Source organism: Cryptotermes secundus, unplaced genomic scaffold (genome assembly GCF_002891405.2).
Source record: "Cryptotermes secundus unplaced genomic scaffold, Csec_1.0 scaffold43, whole genome shotgun sequence".
Lineage (NCBI taxonomy): Eukaryota > Metazoa > Arthropoda > Insecta > Blattodea > Kalotermitidae > Cryptotermes > Cryptotermes secundus.
Genome location: NW_019723298.1, coordinates 1628707 through 1649500, shown reverse-complemented (window position 1 = coordinate 1649500; position 20794 = coordinate 1628707). Strand labels below are relative to the sequence as shown.

Sequence of the window (20794 nt, the reverse complement as noted above, 5' to 3'; positions counted from 1 at the left end):
CGACCTCGTTCACAGCATACCGTATGATGCTGCCATCTATTGACAACAAAAGGTACTTTCCCATTATCCGGTGTGTTGTTGGATTGGTTAGTTATTAATGATCAAAAACTGCCTAATTGAGTCCGGCCCACCCTGTATTACAACCAAAATATTATACTCTTGATATTATCACGTGTATTAGTGACTACAGACGAGGTTCGGATTGGTAGTTGGGTTTGTCGACCATTTACAAGTCGTAACTACAAATACTAATACCATTGTTGCTGATTTTCACACTGCAAATCACTCCACATTAAATCTTCTCAGTCTGTTTTCACTAGTCTTCGTAATAGCTCTCAACAGTGGCTATTTCTCTGCAATGTTTTCATTATCCGTTTCCCGGCAATGGATTTAACACATGAACCATGTCAAGCTCCACTACACACTGCACACATAAAGTTTTCAAATCGCATGCTAAGTCTTCCCTTCACATGCTGACTTTCAAAGCTGAACTGGCCTGCACTCAATAATCCCGGTGCCTCAGTTCGATTCTTTTGCATCCAATCTCATATCCTGGCGGGCTGGCGCCTCGAGCTCGACTGCTTCAAACGACCTTCCATGTCTTTTATAAGCACTCGGCACGGACCACAGCAGAAAACACATCCTCTCAATTGCTGTGACGTCACCGTGTATGCGAGAACTTGTTTAGCGCGCGTTGTATAGCAACGGTCCGTGCGCGGACCAAAGAAAATACTGCTCCTGTATTGTTGGCCGCGTGTGTTGCGCGCGTCGCCTAGCAATGGGTCTCTGCATCACAATATTATTAGCATTTAATTGAAAATATAGGGTGTGAGTTTGCCACCTGGATTCAGCTGGCTCAGAATAGGACTCATTATCGAGCTCTCTTAAGGCTGTAGTAAACCTTCAGTTACCATAAAATGTCTTAAGATTTACGATTACTTCACGATTAGTATTTTTCTTCCAAAGTTGACTGAGCTCCTAAGAGTTAGTTTGTTATAGTTTCAGGTCCATCGTCTTCTTCTAAGCAAAACCAATACAGATGCTTCTGAGAATCCAAACTCACGCTGTTAATATTTGGTTTATCAAGGGAAGGTTCAGGTGAAATAAAAATGAGCTCCCATGTAACAAATATAGTTCATTTTCTGCCCATTCCTTGCACTAGGTCATAAAAGGCTTACTTGTGATAACATCTTAGAGAAATAGAAATGAATAGAGTCTTATACTTGTACACGTTTCAAGCCCTAGCCTCGCAGAAAAAAAGACGCATTTAAAACATTTTGTAATTGTTCAAATAAAATTATAGTGGAAGAATTTTAAAATCATCTCTAAGGAGATTTCTATCTTCCGGGATGTGACGCCATGTAACCTGCAAGAAGATTCCTTACGTTTCCTTTCTGCTCCCTTCTTGCTTGCAGTTTGTTTGGCAGAACAGCAGTTGTAATGGTGACGAACTGCATTCTGGGTTTCGTGGTAATAACCGCATTCTAAGCTAAGCTTGAAATTACATTCCATATAGACAAGAGGGAGAAAGTAAAAGGAAAATGGAGAATATTACACAATGAAGAGCTTCGTTATTTTTATCGTCACGAAATAGGAACCGGATATTTAGTGCAAGGAGATTGAAGTAAGCGACACATTTGTCTCGCATGCATGCGATGAGACACGTATAAAAATTTTGGTCAGAAACTTGGAGGGAAAATACCACTTGGAAGAACTTGGTGCAGATTAGAGGATAATATTAAGATGGATTTTAAATAAGTATGATATGATGGTGCCGGTCACGGTAGCCGAGCGTTCTAAGGCATGCACTGTCTTCGCTCACTCGGAAGCCGAGATAGTGGGGACGAATCCCATTCAGAGCATGGATGTTTGTGTGCGTTTTTCTGTGTGTGTCTACAGGTAGAAGTCTTGCGACGAGCTGATCACTCGCCCAAAGAGTCCTACCGAATGTGTAAGATCTAGAAAAACCTAAGTGAACGGAGACGTTCATGGAGGTAGGCCTAGGCCCACTGGGGCTGTAGTGCCAAGGAAAAAAAATGATATGATGGTGTAGACCGGATTCATCTGGTCTAGGATCTCACTAATTAGCAGATTTTTGTGAACACAGCAATATCAACAGCGGATGCAAGGAAATATTTTTATGAAGCAGAACAATTATTGCCTCAGCAGTGACTCCATTCCATGGAATGGGGTTTAAATATTTGTAATTTTCCGCCCGTCATGTAGAGTTAGATTATTGAACATTAACCTGATGCTGTACCCCCACCATTGTTTTACTCTTATTCGGAATTTATCAAAAATAATATTGTGATAACTTTGCATGTACCAAAACGAATATATGCACAGAGATATAAATATCTCAGTTCATTTCTAGTAAGCAAATATTTCTCTCAATTCTTTGTTTCATTCCATCCATTTCCTTCATCCCTTCTCCTTCACTTCATCCCCAAGGAAAAAGAATGCCTTGCCCTGTTAACACTGCCTTAACTCCCACAGCTTCCAGACCTCCACCAATTTTTCTTCTTTTTTTTTTCTAGGGGATTCTTTTAATCTGCTTGCACGTTTTCTTCTTCCTGGCTCCAAGTGCTACTTTATCACCCACACCTTCTTCTGTTCCCCCTTCGCACCTTTATCATCATCTGCATCGTCGTTGTATCTTTATACAATTAAGCTCTTCGGCCCCTTTTAATTCTCTCTTCAATTCCTCTTTCTTTTCTGACGAAAAAAGAAGACGACGCCATATTTTACTATAACTGCATAAATCAAAAGAGCTTTTACTTTGAAGAATTTATGAATGTATAGGGTGTATTCTACTGCAGGTATGTTCTCAACCTCTTCCAGCTAATTCTTCATAGTAACTCAGATTAGCTGAGCGGTCTAGAGCAGCCCTGCCCAACGCGGCGCTCGTGATATATTTTCCTGGCGCCCTCAGTAAGCACATATAATTGAGCCGATTTTTAATATTAATTCAAATTGTAAGACAAGAGACATTCTTGAACGTCTGAGTACTGTTAAATATTTTCACAAAATTTCCTCGAAGCATTGTACAGTATTAGACATTCCTTGAAAATTTATACTTTTTCTTTACCTCCACTGCTAACAACACCAGTCTTAATTCTTTTTCACTAGAGAAACCGTCGTTCTCTCAAGAAGAGGTAATTTTCCCTAGCGGTATATTTACCCCCTCAAACAGCCGCAAGTCCCCACTGAATCGGTTTTCAAGGATTTCGGATTTGTGACCAGGGTATCATAAAATTTTCTGTGATCGGCAGGGCAAACATATTCACCGACACGAACATGACTATGGGGCCCAGCTTACCGTAATTTCCCCAATTTCTAAGCTCATCGGCAATGTGAATCAAAGTTACTTTAATCCCAACAAAGCGATGCTGCAAACAATAAGAAGTTGTTAAGAGGGTCGTACACTAATGGAAATTGCTAGTAGCTGTATTTCCAAGTTCACTTTCTTCAGCCAAACATTCAGTATCACTTGCGAGTCTGTGACAACCATAGTTCAGTTGTTATGTGTCTTGTGTTGTGACAAGTAGTACATTCAAATAGTTACACAGTTTTCAGTTTATTTTAGTTATTGTGCTTCAAATTATTGAGCAAATGAACAGTACTGTTTTATATAGCTATTCTTGATATGGCTGAAAGACAAAGAAGTTATAGTTCTAACAGTGAATGGGAGGAGAAGTATTGCTTTACTGAATACAGAAGGAAACCTGTGTGTTTATTGTGTAATTGGAGCGTGTCTGTTCCTAGAAAAAATAATGTAGAGCGACATTTTTTGACTAACCACAATAACTTCAATAATGAATTTCCTGTGAAATCTGCACTAAGAAAACAAAAGTTGAAAGACCTATAATCTATATTAACCTTGCAACAACGTGTATTTACAAAGCCTATCCAGCAAAGTAGTAACATAACAATAGCTGCTTATAAAATCTGTCATGTGCTAGCTAAAAGGAAAAAACCTTTCAGTGATGGTGAAATAGTTAAAGAAGCTATGATCAGTGCCGGCGAGTCTCTGTTCGATGGTCACAAAGATAAATCTGCACTTATGTCTTCTATCAGAGGACTTCAGTTGTCTCACCAAACTGTTGCTAGACGAGTTGAACAGATTTCTGATCATCTGGAATCTCAACTACATCAGGATTTGCAATTGTGTGAATATTTTTCACTCCAGCTTGATGAAAGCACTGATATATTGGATGTTGCACAATTATGTGTATTTGTCAGAATGGTTTTTGGCGATTTTACGGTAAAGGAAGAGTTCGTTAAACTGCTGCCACTTCTTGAACGTACTAGGGGAGAAGACATATTTAATGTGTTCCTTAAATTTGTGAAAGAATGTAACTTACCACTTTCTAAACTTGTTGCTATAACTACAGATGGGGCGCCTTCAATTACTGGTAGGAACAATGGGTTTCTTGCTCTCTGTGCTAAGGATGAATCATTTCCCAGTGTTCTTTCTTATCACTGCATTATCCACCAGGAAGCTTTATACGCAAAGGTTTTGAAGCTTGACCATGTTATGAATGTAGTAACTTGTGTGGTAAATTATATCAGATCGTCTTCTACTCGTCATCGATTGTTCAGAAATCTTTTGAATGTGTCGACACTGAGCATGGTGACATAATTTTCGATGCAGACATAAGATGGCTTAGTAGGGGGAAAACACTGGAACGATTTTTCTGTCTTCTGGATGAGGTCAGGGACTTTCTGAGATCATCTCGTGGCCAATATTATCAAGAACTTGATGAAATATCATGGCTACTAGATTTAGCTTTCTTGGCAGATATCACCTCAAAATTAAATGAGTTAAATCTTGAATTACAAGGGAAAGATTGTAACATTTCAAGCATTATAAGTGTAGTTACTGCTTTTCAAAAGAAACTAAAGCTATTGATTGCACATTTAAACAATTCCCTTTCACATTTTCCACATATGAAATCTGTTGTTAAATGGCTATGAATACGACCTTCCATCTTTTGCCCAGCATCTTGAACAGATTTAGCCAGTTTTGAACACTTGAACCAGTGACAATGTTTATCAGTAATCCATTCGCTACTGTTGACGTTAGTGAACTTGGAGGGGAGGTGAGTGACCGTCAGTCGCAATGCGACTTGGACTTGGTCTAGGGCATGTACTGTGTTCGTTCACTCGGAAGCCGGGATTGTGGATTCGAATCCTACACAAGGCATGGATGTTTGGTGTGTGTATGCGTTTATTCTGTGTTTGTGTTGTCCTGTCTGTAGGTAAGGGCTTTGAGACGAGCTGATCACCCGCCCAAGGAGTCCTACCGTCTGTAAAAATGATCAATGAAACAGAGAAATCAGCCCTATGCTCCAAAGTGGGAGCGAAAGAAAGAAATTCTGAGTAGGCCCTGAGCGTTTCGTTCCATACGGACGCTGTTATTAGTCACTGATAATCTTCTTACCAATCGAGGGTTTATAGTGAGATACGCTTTACTCTCTCTCTCTCTCTATCTGTCTATGGCTCTACAGCCCTTTGGACCTCGGCCGCTTCTTCAGTTTCTTAATCCTATACACAGTCAGTAGCACTCCTTGGATGGGGGATCAGCCCGTCGCAAGGCCGCTCCCTACACCCAGAGCAACACAAACACAGAATAAACGCACACAGACATCCATACCTCAAATGCGATTCGAACCCACGATCTCAGCGTGCGAGCAGGTACACACGGTGATAAACTTGAGTGTTTCGTTAAATATGTAATAAATAAATAGATAAACAGGGATATATGAATTCACTTAATGAGCACGGTTTCTTTTTTAGCGTAAAGGTGGATCTGGGTTCGACCGGTTCTGAAGATTTCTGAACCCTGTCTTAATAAATAAGTTCGTAAAGATCGCTGTCCCTTATTAGTACATACAGCAGTTCTGTACTCACCCAGGTTGAACAGTTGTGGACATTTACGATGTTGATCACATGACCCAAGAACATCAATTTCATTTCTTATGAAGTTAAATGCCCCGAACAATAGACGTAGCGACATGCCAGCAATATATTCACAGATCTTGCTCCGAATTTCCCATAACACAGAATCTGTAAAACATCTGTTAACATGGATGCTTAAGACGTTGGATCTGGGATGTGATCCCGTATAGTTTTATATATGTTAGATGACGTTTCGGAGGACCATACTGCTCCATCCTCAGGGTAGAGGAGAAAAATGACCATGGAAAATGTATACTCTGATGTGAGCTGAAGTTTCGGAGGAATATGCTGCTCCATCTTCAGGGTAGAGGAGAAAGATGACCATGGAAAATGTATACTCTGATGTGAGCTGAAGTTTCGGAGGAATATGCTGCTCCATCTTCAGGGTAGAGGAGAAAGATGACCATGGAAAATGTATACTCTGATGTGAGCTGAAGTTTCGGAGGAATATGCTGCTCCATCTTCAGGGTAGAGGAGAAAGATGACCATGGAAAATGTATACTCTGATGTGAGCTGAAGTTTCGGAGGAATATGCTGCTCCATCTTCAGGGTAGAGGAGAAAGATGACCATGGAAAATGTATACTCTGATGTGAGCTGAAGTTTCGGAGGAATATGCTGCTCCATCTTCAGGGTAGAGGAGAAAGATGACCATGGAAAATGTATACTCTGATGTGAGCTGAAGTTTCGGAGGAATATGCTGCTCCATCTTCAGGTAGAAAGGCAACACGAGTATGGAAATAACTGTAGCTAGATGACGTTTCGGAGGACCATACTGCTCCATCCTCAGGGTAGAGGAGAAACAAGAACATGGAAAATGTATACTCTGATGTGAGCTGAAGTTTCGGAGAAATATGCTGCCCCATCTTCAGGTAGAAAGGCAACACGAGTATGGAAATAACTGTAGCTATAAACAAGGAGGAACGCCCGGGTTATGGGCCTTGAGCTAACGAAAAGCATTAAGAAGAGCTCTGGAAGATTCTATGATCCTTAAAGGAGTCATTTTCCAACAGTAAGAACAGGGGAGAAATTGTGGCTTTGAATAAATGGGCGGCCGGAGGAGGTCGGGAGAGACGGAGAAAAACGGTTCGGCCAGATTAAACGGTGAAACATCTCAGAAGACATCAATCTTCATAGTCCCTGCCAAGGAAGCCTGAAATCTCACAAGAATGCTAAAGATAGATTAAATATTGATGAACTATAACTGCATCAACGTTCACTGTCTGAGCGCAGAATACAGACGGAAGATGCATTAGAACACAGTTCCGAGGCAATTATTCAGTTCTGAGAGAGAGAGTTCAAGGACAGAGAGACTGAACTTAGGACTAATGGGGAAATGGGAAATATGCATATAGAAATGCGGTCAGGAAACTTCAAGGGAAGTGGCCCTTTTGGAGAAATAGATGTCGAAGGAAGGATATATAAGATGAATTATAGAAAAATACGAGTATTTGAGGGCCGAATAATATCAAATGGTGTGTTGCTGTAGACATGTTGATGAACCTTCGTGCTCCCTAAACAGTGGCAAATTTCGTGGCCAGCCTATCAGCTTGTCAAGGAAGTTTCTGCACTAAGAGAAGTCAAGTTGTCCTTATGCTAAATAAATTAAGCACTATGCCGCGAAAATATATTAGGGAAGTGGGGGTATAGCTCCATCATTCTTGACCTCAGCACTAGATGGAGGTAAGTGGTCAGCTACACGCCCCGGCCACTTTAACCCCTGAGAAGAGGCCCATGTACGCATTGGATATGAAGCCGAGTGGCCCCCAGAATCGGTCTGGACATTGTACAGTAGAGGAAAATCGCTTGCCCTTACGGGGAATCGAAACCCGGCCGTCCAATACGTAGACAGCCGCTGTGTTCACTGAGCTGTTCGGCCCCTGCACTGTTCAGAAAAATGGTTAGTGTGTTTGTACAACGATACGAGGTTTGAGTGAGCGTTGTGGGTGACAGTGGGTTATATAGTGATTTATTGACTAATTCTGTAGTTCTTGAAATGCGTTGTCTAAAACGCACAGTAGTTTCTGAACATCGCGGAATGCAATGCAAAGACGACAAGAAATGAGTTCATAAATATTCGGAAAGACCTGTACTATCCCAGCGTTCACGTTAGAAGACTAACAACTAATGACAAAGAAAATATTTGTCGGGATGGCAGGTAAAGGAAGAGAGATTTAAAGTTGGTACCTTCCTCATAAGCACGCGGTAGCGTAGTTGGCTGAGGCACTATTCTACAAGCCGGAAGGTCGCGGGATCGAATCCCGGTGAAGTGGATTTTTTCCAATTTACATAATTCTTCCAGCCGCACTATGGCCCTGGGATCGACCCAATCACTAATAAAAATGAGAACCAGGAATATTTCTGGGGCTAAAGGGCGATCGGCAAGAAACGCTGACAACCTTACCGCCATCTATGAGCCGATTGTCTAGAAAATGTGGGAGCCTCAACATCTCACAATCCCATGGGCCTCCATGGCCTGTTACAGGGATACCTTTAAGTGTTTTACCTTTTACATGCCCCATAAAAGCGTAGAGCTCTGTTCTTGTGCCAACATGCTCGAGTTCAAGTAGGCCTGACGTGCTCCAGCCAACAGTAGACGGACTTTGCCAGTGCTAATCATAGCGCTCGCTTTATGTCGCTTGTTTCTCTTGCGAAAAGAAAATTGGAGTGGTTTTTTACGTGTCAAAGATGTTCTACAGCCTCTTTAATAATGTAAAAGGTAAGACCAACGTGGCAGATTTTACACAGAGGAGCTAGAGGCTTAGTTTCTAGGTGTTTCATTATTTAAAGCATCAAGCAGGCAGGACTGGACCTGTGAATGGTACGGCCAAGTATACGTTGTTGGGACTGGGGTAAATGCAGTAAATTCTTTATAGGGGAAATGTTCACAGAACGTGGGCAATAAGAACAATGAATATAAAAATTAAGTTGTTGGGTTTAGGTATCTGCGAGAACTGACATTTTCTTCGATAAAACGCAGTGCAGTCTGGGGAAAATCAACAGAATTTTCGGAGGAAATTATAGCCTGTATTTTGAGGATTAAACGGTAAGACAAGAGACCAGCATGGAGTTGGTAGCAAGAAGAACAAGCTACATTTTCCTCTGAAACATCTGCCGACTTCCACCGGATTTCATGGCAGTATTTCCTACAAGATAGAACTCTTCCGAAATGAAGTTTTCTCTGTGCTTACACACTGGCTGCGAGGGGTTCGGGGGGTGTGGCATTTTAATCTTGACATTGCATTGAAGTGAGTGATCAACTTCACGTTTCGACTCTCTTAACTTTCGTGAAAACCTCTCTAAATCGATTTACAGAATAAATACTTTATTTTTGGATATGTTTCGATTTATTTCATCTGCAGCTCGTCATACGCCCCCCATCCACCCTATAGTCAGGCCGTTGCCGTGTGAGTTCCACTGGACCTTGAGCAACTGTAGCTTCCTCTCTTCCACTGTTTTAGGACGGCCGCACACCAACTGAGTCAAAACAGGCATCAAGACATGAGACAAAAGACACAGCCTTGCTTCATTCGTGATTCGTCAGCATGAATCTGACGTCAGCATCATGACTCAGACCGGTGTGCGGCGGTTTTCATAATCTCATTCTTTTCAGCTGTGCTCCTTTCTTTCCTTCATGTCGCAGACATCGTGTCTTGACTGTTACATGTCTTGACGCATGCCGGTGTGCGGCCTACTGTAGCGTCCTCACTTTTAAGAGCGTATTTGCCCTTAATAGAACACTGTCTCCCACCTTAACCAAATTGTGTGGACTGACACTGGATGATCAAGTTCACAAAGCAATAGGCCCTCTGGTTTCCATTCCGTTATTTTGACTTCAGGTTTTTGTCCAAAAACGTTAACCAATATGTATATAAGCTATATTTAAGAGTTATATCATCTGAGATATGTCCCAAAAGACAAAACTCTTTTATTAATATAACTTAAAAATTTCCATGTATTCGTTGTCGCTGAAGTATGGGTTCCCATTTTTGCCGTTGCGCAGCGGTGGACGTCATATAGTATGTCACAATACGTTGTTGAAGTAAAATAATCAAAGTAAAAATTTATGTTGCTGCTAGTTCGTCACAGAGTTTTATTGTTGTGTTGACATGTACATTGTTTATTCTTTATAAGTACGGACTGCTCTGTCTGTTCCAGAGGCTTCTCGGTTGTGACTCCGGAAGTGGCTGCTCCAGGCCGCACCACCGCGGTGCTTGTGACACTTCATGGCACCGACGCTTCTCAAGCAACCAACGTGACGCTTCGCCTTGTATCGGACCGCGTTGAAGAAATGACACAGCTCCTGGCTGAAGTCAGCCAGGAAATCAGAGGTGAGAATATTTTTTACTCCCAACCATTAAAAATATAGTTAATGTCTGTGAGAATAAATACAAGAATACCATAAAGTTTATGCATTTAATTAATAGTTCTTCTTCTTCTTCTTCTACTACTACTACTACTACTACCTTAACGGATTAGGCTCCGTGATCCAATCAGAATTGATTTATTCTATAATTTTAATTGGTAGGTCCCTTTGCACAAGCGACCAGCCTTGTCGGAAGGCCGCTACTTACATAGGACAACAAAAACACAGACGAAACGCAGACATCCACTCCTCGAGCGGAGTTCGAACCCATGATTCAAATGTTGAGCGTTCGAAGTCATTTCATATCCTGACCGTGCAGCCACTGTGATTGTCTTAATTAAGAGTTATGAGGCCAATATTTTTCAGTCTGAAATGGCAGTCTTCAGGGGAGTCTAATATTTGGAGGAAAAATTACGCAATTTTACATACATCGCTTTTATTTTTTTCTGCGTGGGCCATTTAAAATATTAACACTTAAAAATTAAATGATTAAGGAGACAATGATGTATAGTAGCAAAAGCTTTTAGTTCCTGTTACTGCGAATCAGCCCAAGTCATGCCTGACTTTGTTTTGTAGCCCACATTTTATGGCTCCTTATCCTATTGAAGCAGTGCACAACATAATATGTTACATCCAGGAGTGCATTCACGACAGCTAACTGACATCTCGTCAGGAGAAGTTATCGGGTCTGAGATATTAGCGTTAGATTGAGTGAACATTCCACTTGTAACGCTTTCCAACTTAGTTCTGAAGCCGAGGGAAGGGGTAGACACTGTCAGGAGCCAGACAATTCTAAACGTCACTTTCTCTGTCGCAGCAATGCTGTTGTGTGTCAGAGTGAACATTTGCATATATCACAACATTTTATTGATCACAAGAATTATATATAAGCATAAAATACACTAAGAGAATCGGTGACATTTCTTCGAACGTGGACATTTTGTAACATTCAAAGGCATAAGTTTCAGTAGATATCAAAACAGAAATGCTTTTCGAATACAACTCTTTGTAAACAAAATTTGAAAGCGATGACCTGTACACCTCTGTACACCTCTCTCTTCTTGGAACATAATTCTTATTCTTGATACATTTTCAGTCGTTCAACTAGTCAGGTGATCGGTTCGAATCTCGTGACAGAACATCGACTATTCTGACTTAGGTCTTTCGTAATTTTCCCCAGTCCTCATAGATAAATTTAACCTTTAAGTTAGACAACCTTCGCTTCATTTCACGTCCTTTCAAATTTTTTTGTTTACTTCCTTCCAGTTACTCAGCGCCATATGCTCTGAGTAACTGGCACTTGACAAATAAACTAAAAATAAAATGAATACAAGTAAAAGTGCTGCAGACCCGTGCCGTAGCTCAGGCGGTTAGTTGCTGGTTTCCCACCGCGGCGGCCCGGTCATGTGGGATTTGTGGTGGACCAAGTGTCATTGGTACAGATTTTCTCCGAGTACTTCTTTCTACCCTGCCAATTCTCATTCCACCAATTGCTCCACAATCATCATCACCTATCATCCTGGGGCTGGTACAATAGGCCAGTAGTGGCCACAGTACCAAGTCAACTCACTCTCACCCCACTAAGTACTCGTATAATGAAAAAGAATGCTGTGTCTCGCCTTGCATAGAACCAGAATACTGAAAACATCTTCCTGCGTTCTCGCTACTGGTTCAGACGAAGCCAGATGAATCCACTCCACGACCTCACAGAGTATTCTCTTTAAGATTCATTTTTAATTTATCTGCCAATTTACGGTTAGATCTCCCTAGGTGTCTCTGAAATTCGGGATTTCCCAATACAATTTTGAACAAGCCCATTACAACACCAGCCAGCACTGGGGCAGGTTTACTCCGAGTACTTTGTTTTCCCCTGCCAATTCTCATTCCACAGACTGCTCCATATTCATTAACGATCCTATCATCAACGGTATATGGTCTCGACACTGTCAGCCTCGTTACATAAGAAACAAAATCAAACGCGGTCTCTGCCGAAAAGGTTAATCTAGAGGTAAAGCTCCAGATTTCTATTCGGGAGGTGCTCGGTTCAGATTTCAGCTGAGACGTCTACTGTCCCCTCTGAGGTTTTAGCAGTATTCCTCATTGGTCTAGGAAAATTCCTGGATAGCACCTGATTATACCATGACCGCTTCCTTCCGAATCCTTCCTAAGTCATCAGTCATTCTATCATCTCGCGCTATATATAGTCTCGATACTGAACGCGTCGTTAAATAACCAACAAAAAAGAGAAAATAGGAAAAGCCCATCTAATCCTCTCTTCTTTTTTGATTTTATCTCTTTAATAACACTTGGCGAAGAGCATATTTTTTTTTTAAATATGTCGTGGTGTATTTGCTTCATGCTCCCGTCACCCCCTCTATTTTGGGTCCAAAATATTCACAGCGTTCTACTGTCAGTCGCCTCAGTCTCTGCTCTTCTCTTAGGGTGACTTCAGATATCACATCAGCACGAAACAAAGTGAAAATTTATATTTTGTGTACATTTATGCTTTTATATAGAAAGTTGGAAGACAAAACGTGCTGAACCGAAAAGAGTCAAGCATTGCCCGGATATAATCTGTATTTTATTAACTGCAGGGGGAGGGTAGTATAACTCTTATAAAGTAAGAAGAATGGTCCATATTGTAGCATGAAGACCCATTACTAAGTAATGCTAGGCAACGGATTTGTAACTATCAACAATTGAACTACAACAATGAGAAGGGATATTTTCTACGCGGTCCGTGCCGAGGTGTTAAACGCAGGACATGTCTAGGATTTAGTCAGTCGAGTCAGAACAGTAGGAGGTTGATGTGAGATGGATGTCAGCCTGGGAATGAATGCAGTGCAGTGCAGGGAAGTGAAGAGTTAGTTGAGGAGATAATAAGTCAGAGAACTGCAGTTAAGTCTTTGTGAGCCGTTGCTGTTAGAAGCCAGTAGCTGAGACACGGGGATGTTTGGGGAGCCCAGAGTAAGGGGAATTTCTGCGACTACTATGATCGGCAGAATATGCAGAATACCACTCTAAATCAATGAATAAAATACTGTGTCATAATTCGGTACAAGAATTTTGACTGCAGAATTGGGGTTGGACACAGCTCGGTATGTCGTGACGTCAGGTAGGCGTTGGTGCGCCGATTCTACGAAAGTCGATGATAATTGGAGCAGGGTGCTGAGGGGAATATGTGAATGTATGAGCGAATAAGTGTACAAGAATCTTCCACAATTTGTAGAACCACAAGCTCAACTTTTTCATTTTTACCCTGCAGATAGAAGCAATATATCCCTCCGAAATATTTACATCCATCTGCAAGACTACGTGATATATTACCATCACTTCTTGATTGTAATACGAGTATGCTTAATATTAAAAAGTTCCGATATTCCTCCTTATGCTGCTCTGTATATTAACGTTCGAGTACAGACTGTAGCAATGTTTTTGTATTTCTACTCAAATTCTCTCCTAGCCTTCTCTTGGAGGCAGTAACTGCTTTTGCTTGAGGTATTTTGAGAGGGTGAGAAATAATATATAAGGTTCCAGTCCTCTGTCGGGGGAGAGTTTTAGCGGCCTAGTGAACAGGCAATGACTACATCAAAGAGACCGTGTGAGTGAGCCTTTCGTGATTATCTTCTGGTCCGCTGAAGCTGTTGCTGGCTGGTCTAATACAGATGGCTGCTTTCTAATTGAGCAAGATTTAATTTACTCTGGTTCAGTCCAACAGACAAATGCCTTCCTTGCTCTCTGTCTATCCCATTTCTTCCCTTTGCTCTCACTCTTTGTCACCCAGTTTCCCTTCATTTCATCTCTGTTCACATAACCTCCACTAATGTAGTTAAGATGACTTACTAGACCTCTGTTTGTTGCAAGTGTGCATGAATACAGAGGGACTTAGGAGTCCACCTCTTATGCTAAAACCGCGGGGTGTTTACCGTGCAATCATTATCGACAAACGACAAGACAAGGACTTCCTCTACACCTGCAATCCTCTAGTGCTTTCACTGGAATACAATTGGTCAAATCAATAACAAAATCATAAGCTTTCTTTTTCTTAATGTAATAACTCTACCTTCAACTACTTTCAAGGAGAAGAAGCGAATAATTTATCGTAGATAAGCTGTATAATGTTGTGTTTTATAGATAGAGGGAAAGACAACGTGGATGTAACCTTTCGTGGAAATCTGTCAATTGCTTCAGAAATTGAAAAGGGCCACATATACACACAAAGAGCATGATAATCCCCTAAATTTTCAATTCTGCTTGAATGAAATATACTGAAGTACAAAGAGAAAGTCGATAAATTTTTTCTGGTTTCTCAAAAGTTATTCTGCTTTATAATAATTCTTCCATGGCTTGATTTAATTTGTTTATTTTTATGAAGCCAATAAAGCGACACATTAGAGAATTCTGGAATTCTGAGCGACGTACGTACATTTTCGCTTACGCACTTCCGGAACTCTTCAAAATTTTATTCAAAAAAGGATTTGAAGTTTGAATATGAAAGGGAAACTCGTTAGCTACTAGAGAAATATTTACTTCAGAGAATGTGTTATCCAGATAATATCGGCGTATTCTTAACAGTGCAAGTTAATACTTCATCCTTATCTCGTGGGCATTACATAAGTTGCCTCGTCTAATTCGCCGTCTACTCGTAGCAACCGAATTTCCCCTTCATATCCTCCGGTGAGGTGTTTTTATAAAATTGCAAAGATGTTCAGTGACCTTAAAAAAATTCTCTACAATTAAGCCTCGGAGTAGAGTTCTCTGCCGAAAAGAAAAAGTGCAATTAGCGGAAAATTGTTCCCTTAGTGGAAACTTAACCGCGTGTGTAACGCTTTCATTGAGCGTAAAAGCGTTCTCAGAAAACAGACGCTGATTCCGTGTAAATCTTTCGCTCGCTTAGGCAGACCTGTGAAATGTCGAGCGGAAGAAACTCTACACAACTACACAACGTGTAATGAAATTCCCACTCACTGGGGGTCGAACAAGCGTTATATTGACCTGCTGACGTTTCATTGTGCAATTTCATTCGAACAGGCCAGCAGCTCACGCACAGAAACTCAACTACAAATTCATCGCCACATAATACTAATATAATTCAACTGCCAACAGTGTTGCAAAATATCCCACAAAGGTTAAAGGAGTAAATCGCATTAGGCGTCGTGCTAGCCCAGAATTCTACATTATCTCGTTCCGTCTAAATTATGACATTCCATCCCTTAACATATTCTGTAAAAATAAAATTATTTTAACATTTTTAAATTAATTAGCTAGAAGGATAGATATACTGAGAGGGCACGCGGTAGCGTAGTTGGTTGAGGCACTATGATACATGCCGGAAGATCGCGGATTCAATTCCCGATGAGCTAACTGGGTATTTCAATTGACCTAATCCTTCCAGCCGCACTATGGCCCTGCGGTCGACTCAGCCTCTAAAAGAAATGACTACCAGGAATCTTCGTGAGGGTAAAGGGCGACCGGCGCATGAGGCCGCCATCTGTTAGCCGATCGTATAGAAAATGTGGGAGCCTCGATGTCTCACAACCCTATGAACCTCCACGGCCTGTTATAGGATATATTTTTCGCTTAGTTGTGGGTGGAGTCCAGCTGGTTCCACTCGGCACAGCGGCCACTGATTGGCCTATTGTACATGCCCCGGGTGATTATGATGATGGAGAATTTGGTGGAATGAAGTTTGGCAGGGGAAAACCGAAGTACTCGGAGAAAACCTGCCCCAGCGCCACTTTGTCCACCACAAATCCCTCTTGACCAGACCCGGGATCGAACCCGGGCCGCCGAGGTGGGAAGCCAGCGACTAAGCCTGAGCTATCGCGCGGCCTTTAGGGATATATTTACTTTTGTATAGGTATTCTGAATTTTCTGAACAATGCGGTAATGAGCTATTAACTCGATCAAGAACAATTGCCATACTCACATCAGCCGTGAGCATTTGCCAGAGATATTTGTTATAAATGCAGTCAGTTATAAACCTTAAAAATTACGGTGTAAAATCCTGTCGTTGTATCGAATGACATTGTCACGTGTCACAATGACTAGCACGGGTGTTTGGATTGGTGAATCGGTTTATTGGATCTTCACTAGTTGTAACTACAATCAGTTTTTACACTCTCAAGATTGTTTTAACTATAGCACATGTAACATCACACAATATATCCTCGAATTCTTCTTCTGGCCACATTTCTGTTTCCCTGGTACTTCGGAACTCAAGTGAAGTCAGTTCTTATTCTCGTATTCTCTCGTATCCTCTCGGCACGGACCACGCACAGAAAACCCAGTTTTATTGTTGCGTAACGCAGACCACACAGGAAACAAGTCATGCGATAACTAACTCTCCAGTCCACTGGCTTGCTGACTTTTGCCTAACAACGAGCTATGAACATTCGTCCTGTTGTTCCGTGACCTGAAACGAGGTGTTTATCACGCCGTTGCCTAGCTATACGCATTAAAATATCTTGCCCCATTGTGTTATTACGACGTTTATTTCTTATATTTAACTAATTTGATCTAAAGGAATCCTACTCGAGGAGCTTATAATCTTTCTGATATACAAGAAATACCTGGTCTGTGATGGCTACAAGGGCTCACCATTGCACCTTATCCTGATTCACTTGAACCGAGCCCAAATTCTAATTACCTACTGATATGCGGCAATTTTGAAAATTATTCTCCTATCTACATAAAATTTTCTGCGTATTCGTGGTGGAAGAAAATTTTGTGACAGTCTATTCTTATACCTGTTCGTTTCAGTCGATTTACTCTGCTTATAAGGCAGCAACAGGCATCTTCAGACTTAAAATCCATACCCAGTGGCAGAGGAAATTTTACGACGTGTAGACATTTCATGACTATCATAATACACTTAGCGTTTGGCTCATTGATTAAGCGGGTTTGCTCCACTGTCAGGAACGTCGAAGAATCTCCTTCGTAGATGCTGTCCACAGCCCCGACTGCCTGAAGAAAGTATCATCTTCACTTGTTCTAATTACTCTTCAAAAGGTGGAAAGGAGCTGCAAATATAATTTAAGTAGTAAATACAAAACTTAGATAAAGTTACTGGATAAATTATTTTTAGAACAGAAACCAGACTAGTAAGCTTTCTCGGATCCTGCACAACATTAACTCATAAATCGGTCTGCTAAGATCCCCAGCACTTGAATATACTTTCTTGAATTCAGTCACTCAAATTTTTAGAATTTACACTCAGAATAGTGAATATCCTCATGCCAGTAGACCACACTTACTTACAAACATTTCTGCCGCGTCTGTAGGACATTCTCATCTCTTGGTCTCATCAAAATTCTTTTGAATTGACACAGAGACTAAGTGATCTTGCAACGGTCTCTGACAGCATTAACGTACAAACCTGTCTGCGGATCAAAAGGGCGTACGAACTGTCTGTTGACCTCAACTACATTCACCATTTCTATTTAATGAGAGGTTAGTTTGAAAATAGTTTAAAATTGCACAGAACTGATACAACTCGATTCAGTTACTGAAACCGTGTAGTAAAGATTATTAATGTATAGTGTACGTAGACTGGAATTGACTGGAATTCTAGACAGTGCCACTGAGATTACTCCAGCTCACAGTTTGTGGTTTTGTTCCACTCGTTAGCAGCTCGGACCTCCCAATTGTTATTAGCTCCACACTGATCACTGTTACCCTTGGGAAATCTGCAGTCCTCGGCAATTGTCGCATTCTGACTTTTAGGTTAATATCAGGGAACGTTAGTGTGAAAGAAACGTTGGTTAAACTATACACGTTCTTTAAAAGAATTATACAAGAGGAACCCACAATGGGAAATTGGTGTCTAATTTTCATTTGCATATTTCATTTTAGAAAATAGTGAAGTGATTCTGGCTACATTTCGTGTGGGAGGTAACATCAAGAATTGTCAAGCAAATATAGAGGGCTATTCTAAATAATTTAGGTGATAAGAAATTTGTGTTTCGGTTACAGATGCGAACATGAAGCAACTTGAAAGCGAGTAGATTCCTAAGTGTTCTGACGATGGTGTATAACACAGAATTGCTGGGCCTTTTGGACTTTTCCCATCATCCGGTATTCTAGAAAATAGAAAACACGACATTTCGGAAACTGGATCTGTTTCCTTCCTCAGGTGAGGGGCAAGACACTTACTCAGTTGGGCCCCCCTTTCTAAGGGACCGTGCGGTCACAGTGCTCGCTCCGGTAAACGACTTCTGCTGTAGTTTTGGAACAAGGGAAGGAAGAGAACAGCCATTCATGCCCTAAGGGTTCTTCTCTTCAATCACAGACAATTTTAATATCTCGTAAGGCAGGGTTAGGACAAAAAACAGTCAAAAGTGGATGAATGGCGGAATTATTCCCATTAATGATTAAGTGAAACCCGAGTTTTGTCACGGAATCACAGTGCCTTTCATTCAGATATATAATGAAGCACTGAGTTCCCCCCCCCACTTGGCACTACAGCCCCAGTGGGCCTAGGCCTACCTCCATGAACTTCTCCGTTCACTTCGGTTTCTCTTGATCTTACACATTCAGTAGGACTCCTTGGGCGGGTGATCAGCTCGTCGTAAGGCCTCTACCTGTAGACAAACACAGAAAAACGCACACAAACATCCATGCCCTGAGTGGGATTCGAACTCACGATCTTGGCTTCCGAGCGAGCGAAGACAGTGCATGCCTTAGACCGCTCGGCTACCGTGACCGGCGAAGCACTGAGTTAGGTTGTCCCTATATAGAGAAAGGTAAAGTTGTCCCTGTACTTAACTAATTAAGCATTACGCCATGAAGGCGTATGGAAGAGTGGATGTATAGATCCACGTTTCCTTGACCTCGGCACTCGTTGCAAGTGAGTGGTTAGCTTCACGCCCCGGCCGCTTTACCCCGGAGAAAGAACCACTGTAACCATTGGATAGGAGGGTGGATGTCACCCAGCACCGGTGTGGACGACGTGGAGAAGACAAAGTTCTTGACCACACAGGGACTGGAACTCCGACACCTCGGTCGTCCAGCCCGTAGCCAGTCGTTATACCGACTGCGCTATCCCGGCTCATGCAGTCCCTGTACTACTCCATAAAGGTATAAGTTTGTTTCTTCTTGTCAGATATGATGTTCTCACGGCGGAAAAATACGTTACATATTTCCTGGATTGGGACGGTATGCAGTGTGGTAGAAATTTATGGACATTTCCGAGAACTGTCAGTGAACTTCTACCGGATTACAAGCCTTCATATTCTAGAAGATAATATTCTTGCCTCGTCTAATGAAAAGCGATGTTTAGAGACTTAACCTGCAACCCCGTAGTACCAAACGAAAGGGAGGTAAGGTTAATTTGCTTATCAGTTACGTAATAAAATACATAGTTAAGAATATAACCGCATAATGGGCCAAAGTTGTTCCTTATCATGAAAAGAGATGTTTAATGACTTTCCCCTTAACCCCGTAATATTAAAGCAAGGAGAAACTCATTAGCTTATCAGTGATGCGATAAAATGCTTATTTAATTACTACGTAACTGTCCAGATTTGTTCCTTCTCATGAAGAGAGATTCCGATCACGGTGGCTGCGTGGTCTAAGGCATGAACTGTCTTCACCTACTCAAACACTGGGTTCGTGGATTCGAATCCCACTCGAGGCACTGATGTCTGTCCGCATTTCTTCTATGTTTGTGTTTTCATGTGAAGAAAGAGGCCTCGCGATGGGCTGATCAACCGTTCAAAGTGTTCTATCAACTGTCTATGAGATCCATATTTCTAGATTAATTCTTATAGGAAACAGGCCAGATGTTTAGCCATTGTCCCTCAACTTAGTAACACCGAACGAAAGGGAGGAAGACACAATTTCCTCTGCTGCTCTCTTTCTGACTGTTGATGGATGAATCCTAGCCCTGTGTTTAACTAGCCAGAACAAGTAGGGTAGAAGCAACGGTACAGGTGGGACGGCGTGTACATCCTGGGGGGAAAGGGGCAGGTTAATTCAAATGAGCGAGACTGCGAGACACGAGCCCAGGAAGGAAGGGAGGAAGGAAGGTAATCATGTCCTGTTCCAATAAAGCCTCCCTCTCCAGAGCACCGTTATGTGGGGGGGTGAGCAGTTGAGGATGCTGTAACATTACGTAGTTACGTTGTGGTCCATTTCCTGCATGCCTACGCCGTTTCCTGTTCTCAAGTAAACAGTAAAATTAAACCAGCTGCTCGTGTCGTTAAGGTCCACATTTGCGTGACACTACTTCTGTGGATACGGACATCCTCGGGAGGGACCTGGTTATGTGTCGGAGTAGAAGGTGTTTCGACTGTAGAGGTTAGTGGCAACTAAGACGGAAAGATGATCTTAGACATGGAGAAAAAACAAATAAAACAAAGGGTTGAAAAGCTTAATAATAATTCAATTCAATTCAATTCTTTATTATTAATGTGCCGAGTCAACAGCCGCAAGGCCAATTACAGACTCAGCACAGTGTAGATGACTGA

The 20794-nt window shown here is 41.6% G+C and overlaps 1 protein-coding gene across 3 annotated transcripts in view; it reads left to right on the top strand.

Annotated features, from left to right (window-relative positions):
* LOC111861631 (C3 and PZP-like alpha-2-macroglobulin domain-containing protein 8) overlaps positions 1-20794 on the top strand; it is a 286966-nt gene that overhangs the window by 190031 nt on the left and 76141 nt on the right. For all 3 annotated transcript variants that reach the window (XM_023846353.2, XM_023846351.2, XM_023846352.2), the window contains exon 3: positions 10118-10290. In XM_023846353.2, coding sequence (XP_023702121.1) covers positions 10118-10290 — 173 coding nt within the window. The remainder of the gene's footprint in view (positions 1-10117; positions 10291-20794) is intronic.